The sequence below is a fragment of the Gopherus evgoodei genome, chromosome 4, assembly GCF_007399415.2.
Source record: "Gopherus evgoodei ecotype Sinaloan lineage chromosome 4, rGopEvg1_v1.p, whole genome shotgun sequence".
NCBI lineage: Eukaryota > Metazoa > Chordata > Testudines > Testudinidae > Gopherus > Gopherus evgoodei.
The window spans coordinates 17,483,556-17,506,326 of NC_044325.1; the positions used below are offsets into that span (position 1 = coordinate 17,483,556).

The following is a 22,771-nucleotide window of genomic DNA, read 5'->3' on the forward strand; positions in this document are numbered from 1 at the left end:
GTGTGCAAATGTGGGGGAGAAGGCCCAGTGAACCACTCCCCATACGCACACACACTATGCCCCCATGCAACAACTGGGCTGGATTGCAGTCCCGGCACTAGCTGAAACACAGGGCTCACTCACTCTTTGATTCCTTTGGGGTGTAAGTCACCCCAACCAGACAGGTTAGGGCAGAGAGGAAGCAAGACAAAATACACAAAATACACACAAGCACAAAATACAGCTCTTTGTATGTAACACCCTTAATTAGAAAGTCCCTTGAGCTTCCCCTTATGAGAGAGGGGACGCTAATATTTATTTCAGTTTAAGTATTCACATAAGGAATACCTAGTAAACGGATGTTAACAAATGCAATAAACACCATAGCATTCGTAGTATGGTACACGAATCAGTTAACCTACCCTTTCCTAGTTAAGGGCTTAAAAGACTCTAGGGAAGGACAGACAAGATGACAAGATAGTTCAGCTGAGGGCAGATTGCATGCCCTTTCCAGACCGTACAACAGCCACCTACCCCTCAGAGATGTCCCGACACCTGCCCCGCTAAATCTGAAAATCATGCAAATCTAAAACTTCCCTTATTTCAGAGAACTCCCTGCACCAGATCTGTAGTGTTAACTGGAAAACAAAATTCTGCACCCTCAGAAGTGATGGTGTGTTTTTATTGTGACTACTACTGATTTAGTAAAAATAACTGTGCATGGCCCAGTTCATAGGACACTGAACTGGGAGATCTGGATTATTTTCCTGGCTCTGCTACTGGCTGACTGTATGACCTGGGGCAAGTCACTTTCCTTCTGTTTCCCCTGTAGGTCTTGTATATTTAGATTGTAAGCTTTTGAGATAAGGACTCTTTCACTGAGTGTTTGTAAGTGCCTAGCACAATTAAGTCCCGATCTTTAACTGCTATCATAATACTGATGATAATAGTGTAAAACCTGAAGGAACAAAACTGCACTTAATTCTTATTATATCTTTTATTCAGAAAACTGATACATATGTGTTGGAGCTACACAACTATGAGGCCCAAATAGCAAAACTGAGAGATCATGGGGAGAGATTTCAGTTACCTGTTGCTCTGATCCATGAAGTTGATAAATTAGAGGTAAGAATACAGAACAATCAACATTCTATCCTGCAAGATTTGACTCTTCAAAACGAGACACTTTAGCAGTGAAAGATTTAGGGCCATCTGGCATCCTGGCACTATACGATACTCTAGAAATGGTGCATGCAGGTCTCTAGGCTGGTTTATATCTTGCAAGAAATAAGCGCATTGAATTTTGTTTAATTCCTAGGATGTTATGAATGACATCTGGGGGGTTCTGAGAGCCAAGTATGCGGAACTAAACTCTCCTTTTATCAGCGAGAGCCAATACGAAGGCTTGATTCGTGGGCTGGCAGAATTGGTAGACATTGGACGAGAGAAGCTTGCTCAGGACCCAAAGCAGCTCGCCAAAAGTAGAGCTACCTTACAGTCTCACCTGCAAAATCACAAGGTACAGCACATGCAACACAGCACGGCTTGAATCATTGTAGAGTATGACTTTCTGTGACTGACTTTTCTCAAATATCATTGCTGAGTAGTTATAGCTATTTCTCCTAGCATAAGAGAGAGTCTGAGGTACTTGAAGTAAACGCAGTAAATATTTTGAGATAGATAGGATGTTTTCAAAAACAGTAAGTAAAGAGGCTGTTTTCATGCTGCTGGGCTTTTTCTTTTTTCCCCCACTCTGCTGATTGGTTTGTTGCAAAGGGTTTTGTTGTTTGGTCACCTCCGGGGAATGGGACATGAGGGGGGAGGGGACGGGATGGTTAGGGCAGAGAGGAAGCAAGACAAGATACACAAAATACATGTTCTGCCCCAGCTGGCAAGTGTGGTCATTCCTGGATGGAAACGCACAATTTTGGGGACCTCTTTGGATCGGGGTCTGGGTTTGCTGATCCATTTATCCCTGGTTTGAGCTACCTCGGAATGTATCATAGTATCAGGAAGATGTTTTATTATATATCCAATATTTTGTAAATCTGTGGTAAAGTTAATTAAGGAAGAGTGTGCAGCCTAGTGGAGTGAGCAGGGATATGGGCATAGGGGCTCCTGCGTTCTACTCCCGGTTGTTAACTTTCTATGTGACCTTGGGCAAGTGCCTGGGGTAGACCATGGCTTTTAGCCACGGGGATGAGCAGGTGATGGTATGGAGGGAGCTCTGACTGTGTGCCAATGTGACCAGCCCTCTCTGGATCTTCTTTGTCTCCTTCCTGTGTGCTCCTCCCTGCCCCATTTGGGTGCTGAGCTCCTGGGATCATGGAGAAGGAGCATTTGCTGTTTCATTGGATGCAGGAACTGCACTTGTGACAAACTAATTGAGCTCCCCAGCCCTGCAATCCCATATAAGGTCCTGCCCCAATCCATCCCTTACTTCAGCTAACATCACTATAGTATAATGAATATTATTTACCTGGTTCACAGGTGTGTTTGAAGTCCTTGGATGAAGCAGTATATAATGAATGCAAAGGGTCATTATTATTTATGATTAAAATCACAACAGATGTCCTCAAGTAATACAAAGAATGTGATTTCGATGGAGCACTTGCTATAAAACAGAAAAATAGGCTTGAAACATGTAAAAGTGTTGGTTTTTCAGGGCTTTTTTCACAAGCTCATCGCTCATGTGCATGTCATGCAATCGTATTCCAAGAAGATGGCTCCTGCTACATTACAAAAGAAAGAGAAATTCTGGACTGAGCTGGTGGAAGATGTCAGATTGCTGGAACAAAAGGCTTCCCAATATGGCATACGCATAGAGAGTTTATTAAAGGTAATGGATTAGAATAAACCTGGTATGGAAAATAGAACCCTTTCTATGCTAGAGATACTCTGGCCAGCAGCTGTCTACTAGCCATGTCTGTTTGAGGGCAGTGACCAACTGTTCACGCTCTGAGTGTTAGTAATTCATCTCTTTCTCCTCAAATGTGGAATTTACATGCCTTCCCTCCCTCCAACATGAATGGGAATTCCTGTAACATGCCTGTGGTACTTCCTGAACACCCAGACTGAGACTAAAGACCTGTGTGGCACAGAAATACCAATAGTACATTAAAATGAAAAAAAAATTTAAAAACCCAAGTTAAAAAAAAATGTTGAGTGAGAAATCATTTGTGTGTTAACTGAAATCCTCAGTTTTCAGATGATATAGAAGCTACTCTTTAATATATGTTGTCTCTACATACTCTTGTTTTGACATTCTGTTTTGTTGGTTGAACTAAGAACAATATGTAAGTGTTAAAGCATCAGCATTTTCAATGTTTAGCACAAGCATAGAATAAGAGGTACACTACATTAACATATGGGTTTTGTTTTAGGAATGGACAGAATTTGATGAGTACTCTGTACCTTTCAACAAAGAATTAGAGGCACTTGCTTCTGCAGTGCCTTCTGTGAATTTGGTAGAAGAGACTGAAGAAAGATTAATGGAGAGGATTACACTTCTCCAGGTATTTTTATTTATTTCTGTTTAATCACTTTTTTTTGGTAGGATCATGGTACACTGTATATGGCAAAAATACTGTTTTAGAAATACCTGCTTAGCACATGCTTAATGTCCTCCAAACAAGGTCCTTCCCATCTCCCTCTTAGCCAAGGTAGCAACTATAGTCTGTGCCCAAATGTACATTTCCATATGAAAACAAAGCTTTTTATACCTTTTAAAAGCACTGGGGAGAGGGGTATTTGTAGCCACATTTCAATTAGTTCATTTACGAAGAGAGAGTCCCTGCAGCTGCTCTAAAAGCTGGCATTCAAATATATACTCCAGTGATACACAGAGATTATGAGCCTTATTCAACTCTCACCCATGTGAGATGAGAATCAGGCCACTGTTTCCAAATATTTGAGCTGCTCTTTGTAGTGAGAAGTCCATCAATTCTATCGACCTCTTCCAAAATTCTGGGAAGTACAGTTAAATCACCTTGAATTATCCTCTTTTCCAAGGAAAATAAAGTTCATTCTCTGGAGAAAGGCAGATAGACATTGAAAATTTGTTCCAAACATCAGAGAAGTGCAGTGTATCTGAAGGCAGAACTGCACCCTCACTTAGGACGATACAGTTCTTGAGTTAATATAAATGAGTTTAAAACACATAATGTATCCTGTTAATATGATTGTCTGCTGATGCTCCTGAGGCCTCGTCCAGACTAGGGGAGGAAAATCGATCTTAGATACGCAACTTCAGCTACGTGAATAACGTAGCTGAAATCGAATATCTAAGATCGAATTACTCACCCGTCCAGACGGCGCGGGATCGATGTCCGCGGCTCTCTGTGTCGATTCCGGAACTCCGTTCGGGTTGATGGAGTTCCGGAATCAATGTAAGCGCGCTCGGGGATCAATATATCGCGTCTAGACTAGATGCGATATATCGATCCCCGAGCAATCGATTTTAATCCGCCGATATGGCGGAGTAGTCTGGACGTGGGCTTAGACTGAGTGATATGTGCTTAGGGCTGATCCCTATTCCTGAGGAGTCTTTCCATTGTCTTCTGAGGGCTGAGGCTGAAAGTATAGAAGACTAACCTACCTTAACTGAAGAGGCATGTTTGTTTCTTGGACTTATTTCTGTTAGGAGAAGGAATGATTTTGGGTAGAACACAGCATGTAGAAAAAACACAATCGTTATGGATTTGCATATTATTCCACCTAAAACAGTGGCGGCAGTTAATTGTTTTTTGTGCCAGCATGTGGCTTTTGCACTCCTTAGGGAGCATGTTGTATTAGCAGTATTGGAGCTCCCATACCCTTATGTCCATAGTGAGTCAAATTTATAAACTTCTACCCTGTTTGCCTGCATTCTGTTTTGGTTTTTTTTCCACTACGGCTTGATTCTGTGCATGACTATTTAATTGCAAATAAATCCTTTTACCAACCCAAGGAATGTTTTCTGACTGTGCATATTTGTGTAGTGCCTTTTATAGAAGTCCATAATCCAAAGTAAACAAATGGATATGAGATTATTTGGCACTGAAAAGGAATGGCTTTATCAAAATCCTTAACTAACTGTGATGAACACAGTTGTCATAGATTATCATTTGAATTTGTATTACGAGATGCCTCAAATGGGCCACAATAATTCTGTTTCATGTGGTGGAGCCATGTCGTGCTATTTCATGACATGTCAAGCTACATCACAAGGTAATTTGAAAAATAACTTGTGTCTCCATTATTCTTGCCACTGTTCATAACAGAAAATAAAGTAAATGCCAGTTGTGAGAATAAAGTGCATGTTTTAATAGCCATATTTCTCTTTTAAAATACGCTGTTGTTGTGCAAACTATTTATACTTTGCCAGCAAACCAAAAGAAACATTGATGAAAAACATGCCAGACTTTACCAGATGGTGAAAGAAGGGAAGAAATTGATGACTGTTGTGAGCTGTCCTGAATTAGTAAACCAAATTGGGAAACTAGAAGAACTGTGGTTGTCCTTAACCAAAAAAGTTGGCCATGAGCTGCACAGACTTCAAACATTACTCAAACTCTTGGTCAGGTAAGTTTTTACTCAAGGGGCAATTAGAGTTAGCCACTGCTATTTGGGGTTTCTCACAAAATTTTCAGCATCCATATTTCCTGAATCATGAGATCAATGTAATTAAACTACAGAATTTGTGCATCTGTTTGTGGAAAACAAAAGTCCAATTATGGTAAAAAAAAAAAAGTGACTATTTAAATAAAAAAATTCATCTTCCTACTGAATAGATCTTCTTCCTGTGTGTTGTCAGTCATATTTGCCTCCTTTATGACAAAAATGTCTTCACTCCTGTTGGCACTGCAAGGCCAACATCTCTAGGGGAGAGTGAGCTGGATTCTCTTCTGACTCGCACATCAAAATTGTTAACTAACGCCCACTTTGCTCTCCCTTGATCTGCACATGGAGGGTACCCACTGGAGCTGTGCTGTCAAAGACCAGGGGCTGGTGTCTGAGCCATTGCCTCTTCACAGATGATCCGAGCCTTCAACAGGCCCCCTGAGATCCATATGCAATTGTGTGGTCAATACAGGAAAAGAGTCTTTTGAGGCTCAGAAGCTCTGAGGCTGTCTCTCACAGGCCATAAATATGATGATTATTTCTTCAATCAACATATGCATGCTTTCAGCAGAACAGAGTTGTCATATCAGTTCTGTGCTACTACAGAGATGCTATCTGAAGTGGAGGGTGGGAATCCTATCCTGTATAAACTTGTAAGGCGTAGCAGCATACATCTTAAGGTGGATAGAAGGACAATTCTGAGAGGAAAAAAGAAATGTGTTATAGACTCTACTAAGGGATCGAGTCATTTCTAGTCCGTTAACCTTCTTTGTTTTGTTTCTATAGCTACAATAGAGACTCAGACAAGTTAAACAAATGGTTGGAATCTGCTCAGCAGAGAATGAATTTTTGGAAGGAGCAGTCTCTCAATGTGTCACAGGACCTACATACTGTCAGAAACAATATAGACAACTTGTTTGTAAGTCAAAAAAAATCTGCAGTGTTTAGATGCCAGATAATAATCCCCACCCAAATGACATTGCAATATGACCAGAATCTGCCAGCAAGGCACAGCCCTGAGTATGAAGTGGGGCAGCACTGCACTGCCTCCAGGGTTCCTCTGGGAGGCAGCATGTCACAGTCCTGCTGCTGCTGTTAAATGTGGGTGAGAGAAATTGGGGGTCTTTAACTCTGCTGAAGATATTTCTTTGGATGGGTGGATATGAACCAACCAGCACCTCAAAGACACGGGACAAGGAGATCTGGGCATCCTGAAGATCCTGATAGGTGAGAGGGGACCAGCAGTTTATTCCCCTCAACCCCCCAAAAATGGCCAGGAAAGGAGAGGGTCTTTCAAGATATTGGAGTTCCAACCTGAGAATAAAGCACCAAATATAGGGGTCCTGTTGGGTGAAAGGGGTTGTAAGTGGCAGCATATTAGGGTTAAAAGGTCCTGCAGAAAGATAGAGAAGAAAGGTCTTGGCTGACGCCTGTGTGGCTCAAACTTTCTCTGGGGTTTACTGAGCCTCAGCAGGTTTCAAGTTTCCATCAGATGAGATGAGTTTTACCAGGTTTCAGTGCAACCAGAATTGCAACCCATCCAGTCAGTCCCTCCTGTGATTGAGACCGTGTCTGTGTATTTTAAAATATATGTTTTGTTAAATCTCTGTATATTTCAGTTATTTTCTAAGGAAGTAGATGAAAAATCATCCTTGAAGTCATCTGTCATAAGCACTGGCAACCAGCTTCTTCATGTGAAACAAATGGATGCTGCACTGCTTAGATCATCTTTGGCACAGTTTGAGCAAAAATGGGCAGAATTGATCACTCAGTTCCCAACCATCCAAGAAAAACTTCACCAGGTAAGAAGGGAATCTCAAGTCATTTCTTCATTTGAGCCAAGCTATGTGCAGAATTATTTTAAAATGTTACTGATTGGATTCAGTCAAGCACTACATAATGCAGGGAAAGCACTTTTTTCTTTAGGGCTCAATTACCCATCTGACTCACTTTTGGAGCATCCTCAGTATTGTATTGAGGCTTAATTATTACTGTATTTCTACCTAACTCTGCCTGTGCCCATCAATGTCATATTTTATATAAAGGTTAGTTTCAACAGGCAACAATAATCTTATTCCAGATTTCAGAGATGTCCAAATTTCTTGTTTTAGGTTTGAATCATATCCTACATTTGAGTATCAAGGTTTACTTGCAAGTTCATACTTACATAATTACATTATGTGAGGTCTTTTTGGGATAAAGATGTCCTCCTCCTTGATGGTCTGATTTAATATTGCTAGCAAGTTAAGTACAGAAGAATCATTATATATTTGATTTCCAGCTTCAGATGGAAAAGCTTCCGTCTCGTGAGGCCATCACAGAAATAATGGCATGGCTGAGCCATGTGGAACAACAAAAAGAAGATGATGAGGCCACTGTAAATTTGCAAAGTAACACATCCCAAGTCAAAAATCTTCTTCAGAAATATAAGGTAAATATGCAAGCAGAAGAACAAGTTGTCTCCAGGGTGCTCAAGTACCACAGTAATGGATGCAGTCTAAGAGCCAGAATAGAATCAAGTAGAATATCCATTTACTTCTTGGTTCCTTAGGGCAGCTGAGTACTTAGTCTTCCAGCTCAGGACATTGGTGTACTCTTGAAGATTAATCCTGTGCTCTTTAGCCCTTTGAACTTTTGGGGTCAGCTTCTTGGTTCTGGTTAACAGTTAAAAGTATGTTCCTAGCATTCATATCCTAGGACCTCTTTATGACTGAATTGACCACTGCCTTGTCTTGTAGATATCGCCAGAATTTTCCATGAGGATAAACTTAAGGATATTCCTAGCTTCCTTCCTGAGGGGGACATATAGTCTCATAGGCTCCAAGATATTTGTATCGTTATTACCATATCATCCAGTGGCCCCAGTTGGGATGGTACTGTTTGGTGAATGGACTGTGTCTTCATGATAAACAACTACAATTTTAGAGAGAGAGAATCTGCTTTCATTTGCCCAACTCTTCCTCCTTTCAAAGAAAATAAATGGCATTTCCTAGCTATAGTTAGTATTTACTATTGGGCAGAATCGTCATCTCTGAAAAGATCCATCTGTGTGGGTAAGGACAAAGAAGCAGGGACCTATCTTAGCCCATGCTGTACGTCTGTTAGCTGCGGACTAAGGCCACCGTTGATTTAGACAATGGAGAATGGATCTCTCAGGAAATGCACTGTACTGTGGCTCAGAATAAGAAGTTTTCTCTGAATACCACAGAATTATACTACAAATCAGCAGTTAATGGAGTTTATGAAATTAAAATTGCCATCGTAACTATTTTTCAGGAATACATGATGGAGATGAACTTTAAACAGTGGACAGTTGATTTTGTTAACCAGTCGCTGTTGCAGATCAGCACTTGCGATGTAGAAAGCAAGCGCTATGAAAGGACAGAATTTGCAGAGCATCTTGGTGAGATGAACTTGCAGTGGCACAGGCTGCAAGGGTCTCTGAACAGAAAGGTTTGCTCCTATCTCATGGTTTTATATCTTTTTTTCTTCCAATGTTGATTACAAGTGTTATAATCCTTTGTGCTTCTACGCTACCTTTCCCCCAAGGATCTCAAAGCACTTTCACATGTGCTGAGTCACATAACACTCCTGGAAGGTACAGTAGGTAGGTGTTTTCACACCTGTGTAAGAACAGGTATAATTAGTAAATTCAGAAAGGGAGAATTTAGATGAATATTGGGGCGGGGGAATCATAATGGTGAGATCTGTTGAGCTGAAGGAAAGCCGTATGGACCCCCCGTCTTGAGACATTTAAAATTGAAAATAGTAGGCAGTATATGGTAAGAAACAGTCCTGCGTCAGCAGGTAGATGATCAAGACCCACTCGGAAGTCACAGGGACAATGATACTGTTTAAAAAGAGTCCAATCCCTCTGCACATTATGGAACATGATTGAAAAGGGGCAGGATACTAAAATATCCTCCCCCTGCCTATTTCCATTTAACATAATGATTTTGGAACCACTAAAAGGACAGATTGGCATATCGCCAGCCACACTCATTTGTTATGAAAAACTGTGGTCTAGTGGATGAGGCACCAGCCTGGAATCAGGAGCCCTGGCTTCTGTTCCCAGCTGTGTGATCAGGGGCAGGTCACTTAACTTCTCTCTGCCCCCTCTGGAAAATGGGAATGATGGAATATGTTCTCCTTATAGAAGAACTTTAAGATCAGTGGATGAAAACCACTCTCAAGGTGCATATTGCTATTATTTATTTTATTATGTGTTTACTATTAAATATAAATAAATGCATCAGAGTTATTTCACCCTGGTGAAACTAGAAATAATCTGTGGAACAGGCTCAGAGTTGGAGGCAGTGTGGCCTAGTGAATAGAACACTGGACCTGGGTTGTGTTCCCAGTTCTACCACCAGACTTGCTGGGTGACCTTGGGCACATCACTTCCCTCTCTGTGACTCAGTTTCCCCCTTAGTAAAATGGGGATAATGATACTGACCTCCTTTGTACAGCACTTTGAGATCTGCTGATGAAAATCTCTATAGAAGAGCTCAATAATACTGTTCTGTTAGAGAATATGTCAGCATAGCAAGTATGGAGAAATTATGATGTGAGGTATAGAAACAAATGGGGAAAGAGCTATTTACTGTGAATGAGCAGTTAGAGAAATTCCTGAATCCTACCCCTTCAGGCATGACATTGTTAGAATAGACATTGTCAACTGTTAGTGTGGTGTGTATATCTGTATACTGTCTTCAGCTATGGTATGAAAGGAGAGACTGCCATGCTTGAGTCCTACAAGGGACTCCAATCAAAACAGGGAGTTTAAATTGGCGAAACACTTTCAATCTGATATAATTTAATTGAAATGAAATGTTTTAATCCTGTAATTTGCAGATACAAGATTTGGAACATATTTTGGAAATTGTCACTGAAAATGAAAACAAAGCACAAACTCTGAGCAGCTGGCTGGAAGCACAAGGCGAGAGGCTGAAATCTTTGGAAAAGCCAGCGAGTCTAATCTCAGTACAGAACACACTGGAAGACTGTAAGGTAAAAAGAGTTCTTTATGTTGCAAGCATTACCCTTAAGACTTTGCTGGGTCCATGCTACAAAAGGCACATAATTTTTATTTTAAATTGGAGGAACCTACCATATTCCTAAAAGCTTAGTACAGCGTGTCACTTTAATGAAAACATGAAATGCAAAATTTAAGAAAGAGATCGGGGCCAGGTCCTCAGCTGTTGTAAATTGACATGCACCAAATTACAGCACGCGAAGATCTGGCACAACACAGATGTGAAATTTCACAGGTGTTTTTTTTTTGTACTCTTTTATCCTTGGAATTTCCTGCAATATTAACAAAATTCTTAATATTTTCACTACCTTATTTTAGATTTCTTCTAATGGAAAATATTTCATTTTTGTTTGGTTCAGCACATTGATGGAAAGACTCACCTATTTGATTAGTGTGAAACATTCTTCGGTGATACTTTGGTTAGGAAGAATAGCAACTCTATAGTAACTTGGTATAATTCTGCATTAGCATAATATTTCTTCTGTTTCTCAAATGGGCCATTTTGTCTCTTTCCCACTTAGTCCTCTTTGCCTGTTGACCTGTTGATACATGAAGATGTCATTATATTATTGATGCTGTGATGCTAGCCTCACCACATCGTGACCTGGCACAAATGCAGTCATACTGCTCCAGCCCCCAGGATATTTTAGGGATTTTTCAGTGGGATAGCTCCATCAAAATCAGGACAAGTGGCAGTCATCTGCCAGCTGGTCCCCAATTACTCTAGGAATATTCAGCATCCATTCAGTTCAGTGTTACTCTTATTTCCTCCTATGAAATGTTTGCTATTTTATTACCATGGTTACTTGTATCTCTCCCAAATTATGCTGCTATTATTCCCTGCAGTGCTATATTAATGCAGATTTACTCATCTATCTGCATTTTCTCTGAAGTGTATGGGGTGAGAATGTACCAGCTAGTTAATAAGATACTTTTGGTATCTCTAAAGTACCATATCTGATCACAGCAAGATAAGATTCGATGCTTCAGGCTGGTAAAATGCTTCATTAAAATTCATTTACTTCATTAGAAACTAAATGAATTTTAAATAAATTCAAAAAGCTATTGGACAGTGAATCATTAACAGAAAACATGTGCTGACTTAAAGGGCAACATTTTAGTTAAAGGAATCAGCCCATTTGGGTGTCTGAAACATTCACAGGTACTGCTGCGGGGCTTGAGCTGAGCTTTCCTGAATACATAAGGACCACATTGTGATCCCCTTAATTGCATTGGGGAGCAGTTCTTCTCACAAGCAGTGCCAATGACTTCAATGGGACTGCTTCCAAATTCCAGGCCAGATCATTGGTCTAGCCAAGCTATGCTGAAAGGCGAAGGGAAAGGTGGCTTAAAACTTAAAGCTACCTATGCATTCCTCAATGCTAGGGTCAGCCGGGGCTGATGTCAGGCTCGGTGTAAGTTAAAGCAGCTTCAGGACTGCTCTAACCCATATCAGCTGAAAATGACTTCCTAGTAACTGTTAGGAAGTCAGAGATCCTCAATGTGTAAGGTGCTCCTACCTTTGGCGCATGCGTATGCTGGAGGGGGTAGGAGGGCTGGAGTCTGACATAGGGAATCTTCACCTGCTCTGCTTGAAAAACTTTTTAGCCTCTTTGCCTGGAATGGTGCAAGGAAGCCCAAGTGCTGGCGGAGGATCTGGCTCTCAGTTCCAAATCAGCATGTTGCATTCCATGTCACGGCCATATGTGGTTTCTTGTGTTCTGCCTGACAATTACAATTGTTCCAGTTTCCTGAGGCAAACTCATTTCTCCCAGAACTCAATTGCTGTAAGTTCCCATGGTTAGAAAAATGACATGGGGTTGATTTTAAAGAAGAATAATTTGTCTTTACTTTTGTATTGTCACACACATAAAAATTTTAATCTTTCTTCCCTTTAGGAACTAGAAAATCAGCTTGCAATTAAATCCAAAGCTCTTGATCAGCTAAAGCAGAATTATGTGGCTTTGGAAGATGGTGCAAAACAAACCTCAGAAGATATGGCTGTCAGAATGGATAAGCTGGATGAAATGAGGAATAGTGTCATCAGTCAGGTAGAGACCTTTGCATTTACAATTCTCCCTAGGATTTAACCTTCGCAACAGTTCCTGACCTCTTTGGGAATTTCCAGTGTTACTGAGCTGTTCAATGACATATCCATAGTTAAGGCTGCAATAGATGTCCCATTCTTCTTCAAGTGCTTGCTCATGTCAATTCCATTCTAGGTGTGCACAGTTATCTGAGATTTTTGCCTTAGGGGTATCGGTGGGGTCGGCTGTGGTGCCCCTTGAGTGCCACGCCCATGCACTAGTATATAGGCACCACCCACCCTATGCCCTCTCAGTTCCTTCTTTCCGCAATCATAAGATCATTAGCGGTTCTTCAACAACCCATTGTCTGTCTTCTTTGTATATAGTTAGGTACTCAGTTAGCCTTTAAATTAAGTGTTGGGTTAGTTGGTAGTTAGAGTCCCGGCTGGGACTTTGCCCAGGGGGTAGCCTGCCCCACTCTCCTGGCTTTAAACCATGCTTCTCATGCAACAGGCCAATGCCTATTAGGGACCCCCATGACAGTTGTCTGAAGTGGAGGAGGGAGTCCCACAGAAAGGGCAAGTCCAGAATCTGTAAGCACTTTTGCCCTAGAACCCAGAAGGAGCGGGATATCCGCTTGAGGACCCTTCTCATGGAGGCTGCATTTCATCCTGCATTGGAGCCCTCCCACTCGAATCCCACACCGAGCACCTCAGCTTCCGTGTGGAGCGCACCACCAGCACCGTTCCCCCTCACCAGTGCCGAAGAAGCGACAAAAGAAGAAGAGCCCTCTGACACCATAAGGGAAAGGGGCCTCAGGCAAAGGAACAATGTCAGGCCATGTGCCCACCCCAGGACTTCATGGGAGTACTACCGAGGTCAGACCCCCTTGCCTGGCCAGGGATCTGCCTCCAACTCCTGGGAGCGGCAGGGGACCCCAGCTTCTAGGGGCCTCATTGTCCGAAACAGCCCAGGTGGCTGAAGAACAAGCAGGCCAACCAGCACCACAGACACTGTGCCAGGCGCCAGCCTCGGCTAAGGCCCCAATGCCTAAGGACAAGCCAGTCCTGGGACCACCCCATAGAACAATGAACATCCTTGTTCCCCAGACCACAGGCATAGATCCCCGTCTCAGGTCTCCGGTCAAAAGGCCCAGGTTCCCTGATGCCACGCTCTTCCCTACAAGACATGGGACACTGGAGTCAAGACACCAGTCTCCATACCAGCAGTACCAGCAAGTTTCCTGTCAAAGATAGCCATGGCGCAAGTCACCATCGTCAAGACAGTCTCCTGGACATCAGTGCTCACCGGGGTAGGATCGCTCCTGGTCACAGCAGTGGTCTTCATACCCCTGGTTCTGCTCATCAGGCAGGCATCGATCCTTGCCCTCGTCTCACGAGTCCCCGACTAGGGTCAATTGGCAGACTCAGGCCTCGATGGCTCTGCCCTGGTCGCCGGAGGACCAATGGTCAGATTTGGACTGGGAGTTCAGCCCCTCACCAAGGAGGGGTGATTCGCTGGCAACCTGTGAAGCTGGCACGGTGCCTGCAGCAATGGCATGGCAGCTGGGACAATGGCCTGCTCAATGGCTGTACTGGGACCCGTGGAGCATGCCTGTAATGCCAGTTCCATATTCCCACCAGTCCTCCCTTGCTGCCCCCAGAACTGGAGTCTGAAAACAGTACCGAATGTGATGTGGGGTCAGTGCATTGGACTCTAGCACCTAAGGAGTCGTCCCTGGAGCAGGAAGGGGAACCTGCCCCTCCCCCGGTGGTGCGCTCATCGTCTTCTCTGGACGAAGCAGTGGCGCGTCCCTCCCAAGCAGGCAGCTTCTCTCCCTCCCGCCCCCTGATGACTTCAAGGAGCACCAGGGTGGCTACCAACTTGAACTTAAAAACTGAGGAGGTTGTGAAGGAGTCCGACAACTTCTTTAACATTATATCCTCCTCCACCTCAGCCTGGGTTGTGATTCCCGTCCACGCTGGGGTCCTTAAGATTGCCAAATCACTCTTAAAGGATGCATATTTCCACATTTCCATTTTCCCGGGACACAGGCGCTTTCTTCGTTTTACGCTGGGCCAGCACCATTTCCAATTCACAGCATTGCCATTTGGTCTCTCATCAGCCTCGAGAATGTTCACGAAGTGCATAGCACCAGTGGCCGTTTATCTGAGGCGCCAATGTGTTCAAATTTACCCGCACCTCAACAACTGGCCAATAAAGGGTCAGTCCCGGGACCGGGTGCGACAGCATCTCGATCTTGTTTCTTCTACCTGTCGCAACCTGGGGCTGTTAATAAACAAGAAAAAGTTGACCTTAAGTCCAGTGCATAGAGTTCATTGGAGCAGGTCTTGAGTCTACTCAGACCAGAGGCTTCGTCCCCAATGCTCGGTTCCAAGCAATGGCGGAACTCATCTTGTGCATGTAAGCCCGTCCTCTTGCCACTGCTTACATGTGCCTGCATTTGTTGGGCCACATGGCGGCCTGTACTTACATGGTCAGACATGCGTGGCTGTCTCAGGCCCCTGCAGGAATGGCTGCCGTCGGTCTACATCCCCAACAGATGCAATATGGACCATGTGGTCTGGATCCCGGACCATGTACTGTCATAACTCATCTGGTGGCAGAATCCTGCATCGGTGTTGAAGGGGGTTCTCTTTACGGCTCCATCCCCGTTGGTGACCTTCGTCTCCAATGCCTCGGACTGGGGTGGGGAGCCCACCTGGGCGATCTCAGCATGCAAAGTTGTTGGTCGACTCATGATCGCTCCCCACACATTGACGTCAGGGAGCTCAGAGTAGTTCGCCTGGCCTGCCAAGCCTTCCTACTTCACCTAAAAAGCAGAGTTGTCCAGGTCCTGACAGACACTGCCATGGCTATATTCTATATCAACAAGCAAGGCGTGGAGCCAGATCATCTGCCCTTTGCCAGGAAGCTCTCAGGCTCTGAGACTTCTGTGTACAAAACAGCATCCATCTCATAGCCACACATCTCTCCAGGTCAGGAATGCTTTGCCAGATAGCCTCAGCAGGACCTTCTCATCTTGCCACGAGTGGTCCCTCCATCCGAAAGTGGTTGGCATCATCTTCCAGAGGTGGGGGATTCCCCAGGTGAACCTGTTCGCATCCAGGCAGAACAGGAAATGCTACGTTTTTGCCCAATTTGGGGGATTAACAGAGGCTCCTTGTCGGACGCTTTCATACTCCCGTGTTGAGGGGTTCTGTTGAATGCCTTCCCCCCCAGTGCTGTTAATTCACAGGGTCCTCATGAAGATCAAACAGGACAGGGTAAAAGTGATCCTCATAGCACTGGCTTGGCCACATCAGCACTGGTTTGTCACGCTGCTGAATCTCTTGGTGGCTGCTCCGTTATGGCTACTGCTCAGGCCGGACCTGCTGTCCCAAAACCATGGCAGTCTTCTGCATCTGAACCTGCCAGCGCTGCATGGTTAAATGAGGAGGAGCAGGAGTGCTCGGCCGGTGTCCAACAGGTGCTGTTGGGCAGCAGACAACCCTCCACCAGAGTGACCTACGTGGCCAAATGGAAACTATTTGCTTATTGGACCTAGGCATTTGGCCCGAGCTGGCCTTGCTGCAATCAATCCTGGACTACCTTCTGCATCTCAAGCTCCAAGGCCTGTCCCTTTCATCTCTCAAGGCCAACTTGGCTGCTATCTTGCCCTTCCATCCGCCGCTCGAGGGTAGGTTGGTTTTCACCCAGGACATGACTGCCAGGTTCCTTAAGGGCCTCGAGTGCTTCTACCCTCACATCAGGAAACCCGTCCCTCTGTGAGACCTGAATCTGGTGCTGTTGTGGCTCACAGGGCCCTGCTTCAAGCCTCTGGCTTCCTACTCTCTCCTTCTCCTGTTCTGCCTGCCAGGTCTCTGAGATTAGGGTGCTTACCTTGGAACTGCCTTATATGTTTTTTTACAAAGACAAAGTCCAGCTGCTGCCTCACCTGGCTTTCCTGCCCAAGGTGGTCTGACATTTACTTACCTGTCTTTTTTCCAAAATTGCATAAGTCAGAGGAGGAGCATAGGCTGCATTCCCTAGACGTCAGGAGGGTGCTAGCCTTCTACATCGAAAGGACTAAGCCATTTCGCAAGTCAACGCAATTGTTCATCGCAATGGCTAACAGAATGAAAGGTCGTCCAGTGTCTGTTCAAATAATTTCTTCTTGGATCACTGCCTGCATTTGCTGCTGCTACAGTCAGGCACAGGTGCCACCTCCGGCAATTGTCACTGTCCCCTCAACCAGGGTGCAAGCTCTTTGGCAACTTTTCTAGCCTAAGTGCCTATTTGGGACATTGTAGAGAGGCCACTTGGTTGTCCGACCACACGTTCACGTCCTATTATGCACTTACCCAGTTGGTCTGGAATGGTGCTGGCTTCGATAGAGCAGTGCTGCAAGCCGCTAAACTGTGAACTCTGAGCTCAGCTCCATTGATACTGCTTGTGAGTCACCTAGAATGGAATTGAGCAAGCACTTGAAGAAGAAAAAACGGTTACCTACCTTTTGTAACTGTTCTTCGAGATGTGTTGCTCGTGTCCATTCCGTTACCTGCGCTCCTACCCCTCTATCGGAGTTGCTGGAAAGAAGTAACCAAGAGGGCATAGGGCCGGTGGCACCTGATATCCCGACACATGGGCGCAGCACTCAAGGGGGTGCCACAGCTGGCCCTACAGATACCGTTAAGGCAAAAATCTCAGACGACTGTGCATGTGGGTGTGCACACACCTAAAACGGAATGGACATGAGCAGCACATCTCAAAGAACAACAGTTACGAAAGGTAAGTAACTGTTTTTTCTACTTCTTTTTGCTCCATATAACTTTGATAAGAAATCTCCTTTTGGCCAAAAAACTATCATGCTTATTCTCATGCCAAAGGAGAACCTGTATGCCAAGTTTGGAAAAAAGATCAACCTGCTTTGGAGTCAAATAAGGAAAAATTTACCACCTTTTGCGATTTTTTTTTAAAGTATCTACATTTTTCTGGTAGCTTAAAGGATTTGTTTGAAAACCTCAAACTTTCTAACTGGATCCACTTGGTCCCTTACTATTCCTATTTGTTCCTTCTCTCTGGTAGAGTCCTGATAGAGACTCTCCATTCTCAGCTAAACCTTTTTCATGTTCACAGCGCTGGATTCTCCCTCCTCCACTTCCATTGCTGCTTTTAATTCTAGGCAAATCCTTTGTAGTTCCCAGTTGCTCGACTCATGCTCCTGTGGATTCCCTTTCCCTCCTCATTGGCTATCCATAACTTATTCTTCGGCCAATTAACCCCAGCAATGTCAATGATATGTGTATGATAAATACGGCTTTATGTTTACAATCTATCATATAATATATAATACTATAAGTAATGCAGATAAAATTAAGGTTGCCCAATGCTTTCCAGTAGGTAACTTTGCCAAATTTTAACCTTTTGACTGAAATCTTCCACATCAGGTGTCTGCTTCAGGCTGATTTTTTAAAATATTTTTTTAAGCTTCAGCAGAAATGGTTCAGCTGTTTCTCAGAATGAGATTAGAGAAAATACATTGTTTTGTTCATGTTAAAAACACTCTTCTAGCTGTTCTGTTGAGAAACCCTAGTACACTAATGTTTTGGAACAGGGATTTGAAAGTCAGCAATGGGAGGTTGCCACGGTGCCAGAGAAGCGCCTTTTTTTTTTCCTACAGGGCCAGTAAAAGCTCTAATTTGACCTAGTTATAAGAATTTGAAAAACTCCATTCAAATGTGCTCAGTAGAGACCTCTTATAGTTTAGCAGTGAAATTATTTGACATTTCCATCTGTACTGAACATGCTCCTGCCAAGAGCTACAGGGGCTGAGCAGGACTTTCTGTGCAATTGCTACTCCTTGCTGCTGTGGGCAACCTTCATTTTGACATTTCGTAACGTTTAATTGCTTAACTTTGCAACCCTAATGTTCTTTTAATGTGTTTTTTTGTATGTAACAGACAGTAGAACCTCAGAGTTATGAACACTTAGGGAATGGAAGTTGTTCGTAACTCTGAACCAAACGTTCTGGCTGTTCTTTCAAAAGTTTTCAACTGAACATTGACTTAGTACAGCTTTGAAACTTTACTATGCAGAAGAAAAATGCTGCTTTCCCTTTATTTTTTTAGTAGTTTACATCATTTAACACAGTACTGGACAGTATTTGCTTTTTTTTTTTTTTTTTTTTTGGTCTCTGCTGCTGCCTGATTGCGCACTTTCAGCTCCAAATGAGGTTTGTGGTTGACCGGTCAGTTCGTAACTCTGCTGTTCATAACTCTGAGGGTATGGCTACATTTGGAATTTCAAAGCGCTGCCGTGGAAGTGCTTTGAAGTGTGAGTGTAGTTAGAGCGGCAGCGCTGGGAGAGAGCTCTCCCAGCGCTGCATGTAAACCACATCTCTTACGGGTGTAGCGTGCAGCGCTGGGAGCCGCGCTCCCAGCGCTGCTGCCCTGATTACACTGACGCTTTACAGCACTGTATCTTGCAGCGCTCAGGGGGGTGTTTTTTCACACCCCAGTTGCAGCGCTGTAAAGTGTGAGTGTAGCCAAGCCCTGAGGTTCTACTTTATGTACTGCTTTTTTCCTTCTAGCAGGCTGGCCTAATTTGGGGCTGGATTGTGACTTCAGGGTCCTCAGCAAGGGGTGGTGCACTAATTGCAACACTGCTGGGAGAGTCTCAGGTAGGACTCTGACTCCAACACTGCTCAGAGGCACAATTCCTCCCATGTGTCCCCTTTGCTCCCTGGTGGCAATAATTTGCTGCTGACTGGTACCAACGGTAAATTATCCCTACCTCTGCACACTGGCTCAGGTACACGTCTCTCTGTCTGGGTTTGCTGCCCAAGTACACTAGCCAGTGGAAAATGGGATTGAGCCAAAGTCTGCCACCTCAGTCATTGCACAGCTCATGTATCTAGGGAGTCCTGAAGTTCCTCCAGCAGTTGTTGAATGTGAATACAAGGCTATGGTTCTGTTTCATCTGCATTGTTATCACACAATGACATACAAGAGAATGTAGCTCTCTAGAACACTAAGGTATTTTATTAGAAGCTTGAACTACCCCAAACAATTTCTGTTCAATTTTGACTAAACTGGAATTAAATTTCCATCTCAAATTGTCTATTTCCTAAGGAGATTAAGGCCTTCAGGAACCACAGTACTTTATCTGTTAGCAGATATCCTGATATTGGCAGCAAGGAATAACAGCCGTGCGTTGTTTCCACACATTTTCACCTAGTCTGGAGTTCTGGAGTGGTGGCTGCCAAACCAGCATTGCCTTGGTATCCAATTAAAGTTGTATTTCAAATTTATCTTGATACGTCATTTGTGAAATTGTTATGGATTGTTATCCAGCATGCGCTGAGCTGAAGTACTGAAGTCAGTTCTTATTTCAAAATTACCCAAGAAATAGCTTCATTAATACATTTCATAGGTATATGTTAAGAAGGAGCAATCCTTTTTCTCAGCAATGATTGTTTGTTTGCAGGTAGCACAGTTAAAAACCTCAATGCAGTCAGTATTACAGCAATGGATAATTTATGACGAAGCCTATGAAGAAGTTAACCTGATGATAATAAGCTCTCTGTATTGCCTAGAACAATGCAAACCTTCTGTAATATCGCTGGAAGCTTTGAAAGGCCAGGTGAAGACTCTACAGGTAAATCTACCAAAAACAAAGTAAATGTATTAGTGCAAACTTGGAGCTAACCCAAAGTCCGGGGGAGTCGGTGGCATTCCTTCTACTTGCAGAGATAATGGGCCCATGGGCTGCTCTACTAGCAGAGTTGCACCAGTTTAACTAAAGGTCTGAATGTAAACCAGTTTAGTTAAACCTATGCCAAAAGCTGTGTAGATGCTCTTATTTCAGTTTAAATCAGGCTTATTTGGATTTATCTGAAGTTAGGAACTGGTGTAAACTAAATTGAAATAAGGCACTTTCAGGTATCTACCAGATTAAACACATGCAAGATTGTGTGTAGACAAGGCCTAATTCTTCATTGCCCTACATCTCATGTTGTTGTTCACACCAGTGCAGACCAAGTGCAAAGTATGACCAAACCAGAATGGTAGTGATTTGTGCTTGCTCTGTGCTCTCTTTACAATGAATAAACAAGGTGCAGAGCAACAGGGAATCAAGCCTCAAGTATTCAGAAGACTATAGTTATTGATATTTCACATTTCTTTATTATTTCCGATCTAAAATAAGAATTTCAAAGTACATCTGCTCTCTGGTTGGACTGGGAACAAGTAACACCAAAGGAAAAATTAATTCCAATTTAGAATAAATAATATGAATGAAATAAGTGAAACTTCTTAAAAAAGTCAATTGATATTTTTCTATTGATATTTAATTTGATAAACTGGAATTTCAAACCAGTTATTTTTCCATATTTGCCAGTCAAAGGCCTAATTCTTCAACACTTTCTTGCTTTGAATAGCACCTATTCAAAAGAGGAGTCCCACTGGACCAATACCTGTGTAAAGAGATGCTTCTGAAATTATGTATTACACGATTTGGCCACAATTTATTCTTCAGTTCTTTAATTTGTAGCAGCAAGTATATTATTGTTACATTTTTAATTTCTTTCACAAAACTTGTCTTTGTCATAAATGTTGCTACAGTATCACTACTGTACATCTGCTAGTCTCTAAAGAAAACTACATTTTAGCTCAATGAACTGTGGCTCATTCATCTCTACATCTAACTATTGTGACTCATTTTTCACAGTCTCTTCAAGACAAAGCAGAGAAGAGTGAAGAAAGCTGGGCCAAGCTCCAGGCTTCTGCTGCTAACCTCAAGAAATACTGTTGTTCCTCATTTGCAGAGATTATTGATCTTAAATGCAAGGAGGCACATACAAGGTACGCCTGAAAAAAGACACAAAATTGATGTTAGTAATAAAGGCCCTCGATTCTGCAAGGTGCTGAGCATGTGCGTAGCTTTAGGCATGTGAATGTTTCTGTTGACTTCATTGTGAATACTCACACGCTTAAAGTCAGGCATGTGCTTAAATATCTTGGTGAACTAGGGCCAGTTGACTTTAACATATTGTTTTATTGTGGGTCTGGGTGGTAGACCAAAAAACAAACAAACAGAAAAAGCAGCAACATAGTAAACATGCAATGCAGTATGGACATTACAGATGGCAAGACTCTGATCTCAGATGCCCTAGTGTAAATCCAGAGAAATTCCACTGAGAATCTTCAAAAGAGATCAGTGGCTGGTCCGTGCACATCCCCCAGTGTAAGGGCAAAACCTAAATCAATAACCTGTGTTATATTCTTGTATATTGCAGATGGACTCTGGCAAATGAAGAAGTCACTGATGAGCTACAGACAGCACAAGCTTTGTTATTGCTTTGGGAGTCGTATGATGGGTTATACACTGAGGCAGCACTGAGGTTAGAACAACAAGAAGATCAGTGTCATCAGCTCTTGGGAACTCACTTACCTGAAGACAACATGGTGGAAGCCCTGAAGCAGAAGATACAGGATGTGAAGGTACATAAAAGTGCTCTCGCTGCCTTATTTATGCAAGGCTGGACCTATTTAAAAATCCTGACAATGGAAACCAGGGCCTGACTTCTCTTTTGTAATCCGTCCTTTTTTCATTTTCTTTAACTACATTGGCCCAGTCCTCAGGTCAGGCCAAGCACAGGATGCAAAGAAGGGAAGGAGATGGTGACCTGACTTCACCTTTTGTATTCTCCATTTCTGTGGGCAGCCCGGGACCAGTTTAGCCTCAGCATAAGTTAGAGCAGCAGCAAGGCTTCTCTAAACTATATTGTCTGCAGTGGTCCCCTAGGGTGCAGTTTGCTCTGGACATGTCTCCTATGCCAGAGGTGGGGTGCCAGGAGTAACTGGCATAGAGCCAGGTACTCTTGCTTAATCCCCTCCAGTGATCCCCAAATGTAAAAGGAATCCCTGGCTGGCATTTAATGCCAGATTTCCATCCCGTTGCAGTGGCAATACTCTGTGAAGGTAACATAGGGAACCTGAGAATCTGGATATTTTGTAGCAATCATTGAACCAAAAATGATTGACCTTTATTATATATTTTGACCTTCATAAATAATTGAAGTGCTTACAGTCTGATCCATGCCAAAGAAAGGATCAATACGCCCCAA

General features: G+C 43.2%; 1 protein-coding gene across 7 annotated transcripts in view; it reads left to right on the forward strand.

The window, feature by feature from the left end:
• The window catches only part of SYNE2 (spectrin repeat containing nuclear envelope protein 2), a 268,235-nt gene that overhangs the window by 182,840 nt on the left and 62,624 nt on the right, over positions 1-22,771 (forward strand). For all 7 annotated transcript variants that reach the window (XM_030558566.1, XM_030558561.1, XM_030558559.1 and 4 more), the window contains 14 exons: positions 985-1,104; positions 1,298-1,498; positions 2,645-2,818; positions 3,363-3,494; positions 5,345-5,541; positions 6,367-6,499; positions 7,200-7,382; positions 7,862-8,011; positions 8,857-9,033; positions 10,435-10,590; positions 12,514-12,666; positions 20,131-20,301; positions 21,373-21,506; positions 21,941-22,145. In XM_030558566.1, the coding sequence (XP_030414426.1) occupies positions 985-1,104; positions 1,298-1,498; positions 2,645-2,818; positions 3,363-3,494; positions 5,345-5,541; positions 6,367-6,499; positions 7,200-7,382; positions 7,862-8,011; positions 8,857-9,033; positions 10,435-10,590; positions 12,514-12,666; positions 20,131-20,301; positions 21,373-21,506; positions 21,941-22,145 (2,286 nt within the window). The remainder of the gene's footprint in view (positions 1-984; positions 1,105-1,297; positions 1,499-2,644; positions 2,819-3,362; positions 3,495-5,344; positions 5,542-6,366; positions 6,500-7,199; positions 7,383-7,861; positions 8,012-8,856; positions 9,034-10,434; positions 10,591-12,513; positions 12,667-20,130; positions 20,302-21,372; positions 21,507-21,940; positions 22,146-22,771) is intronic.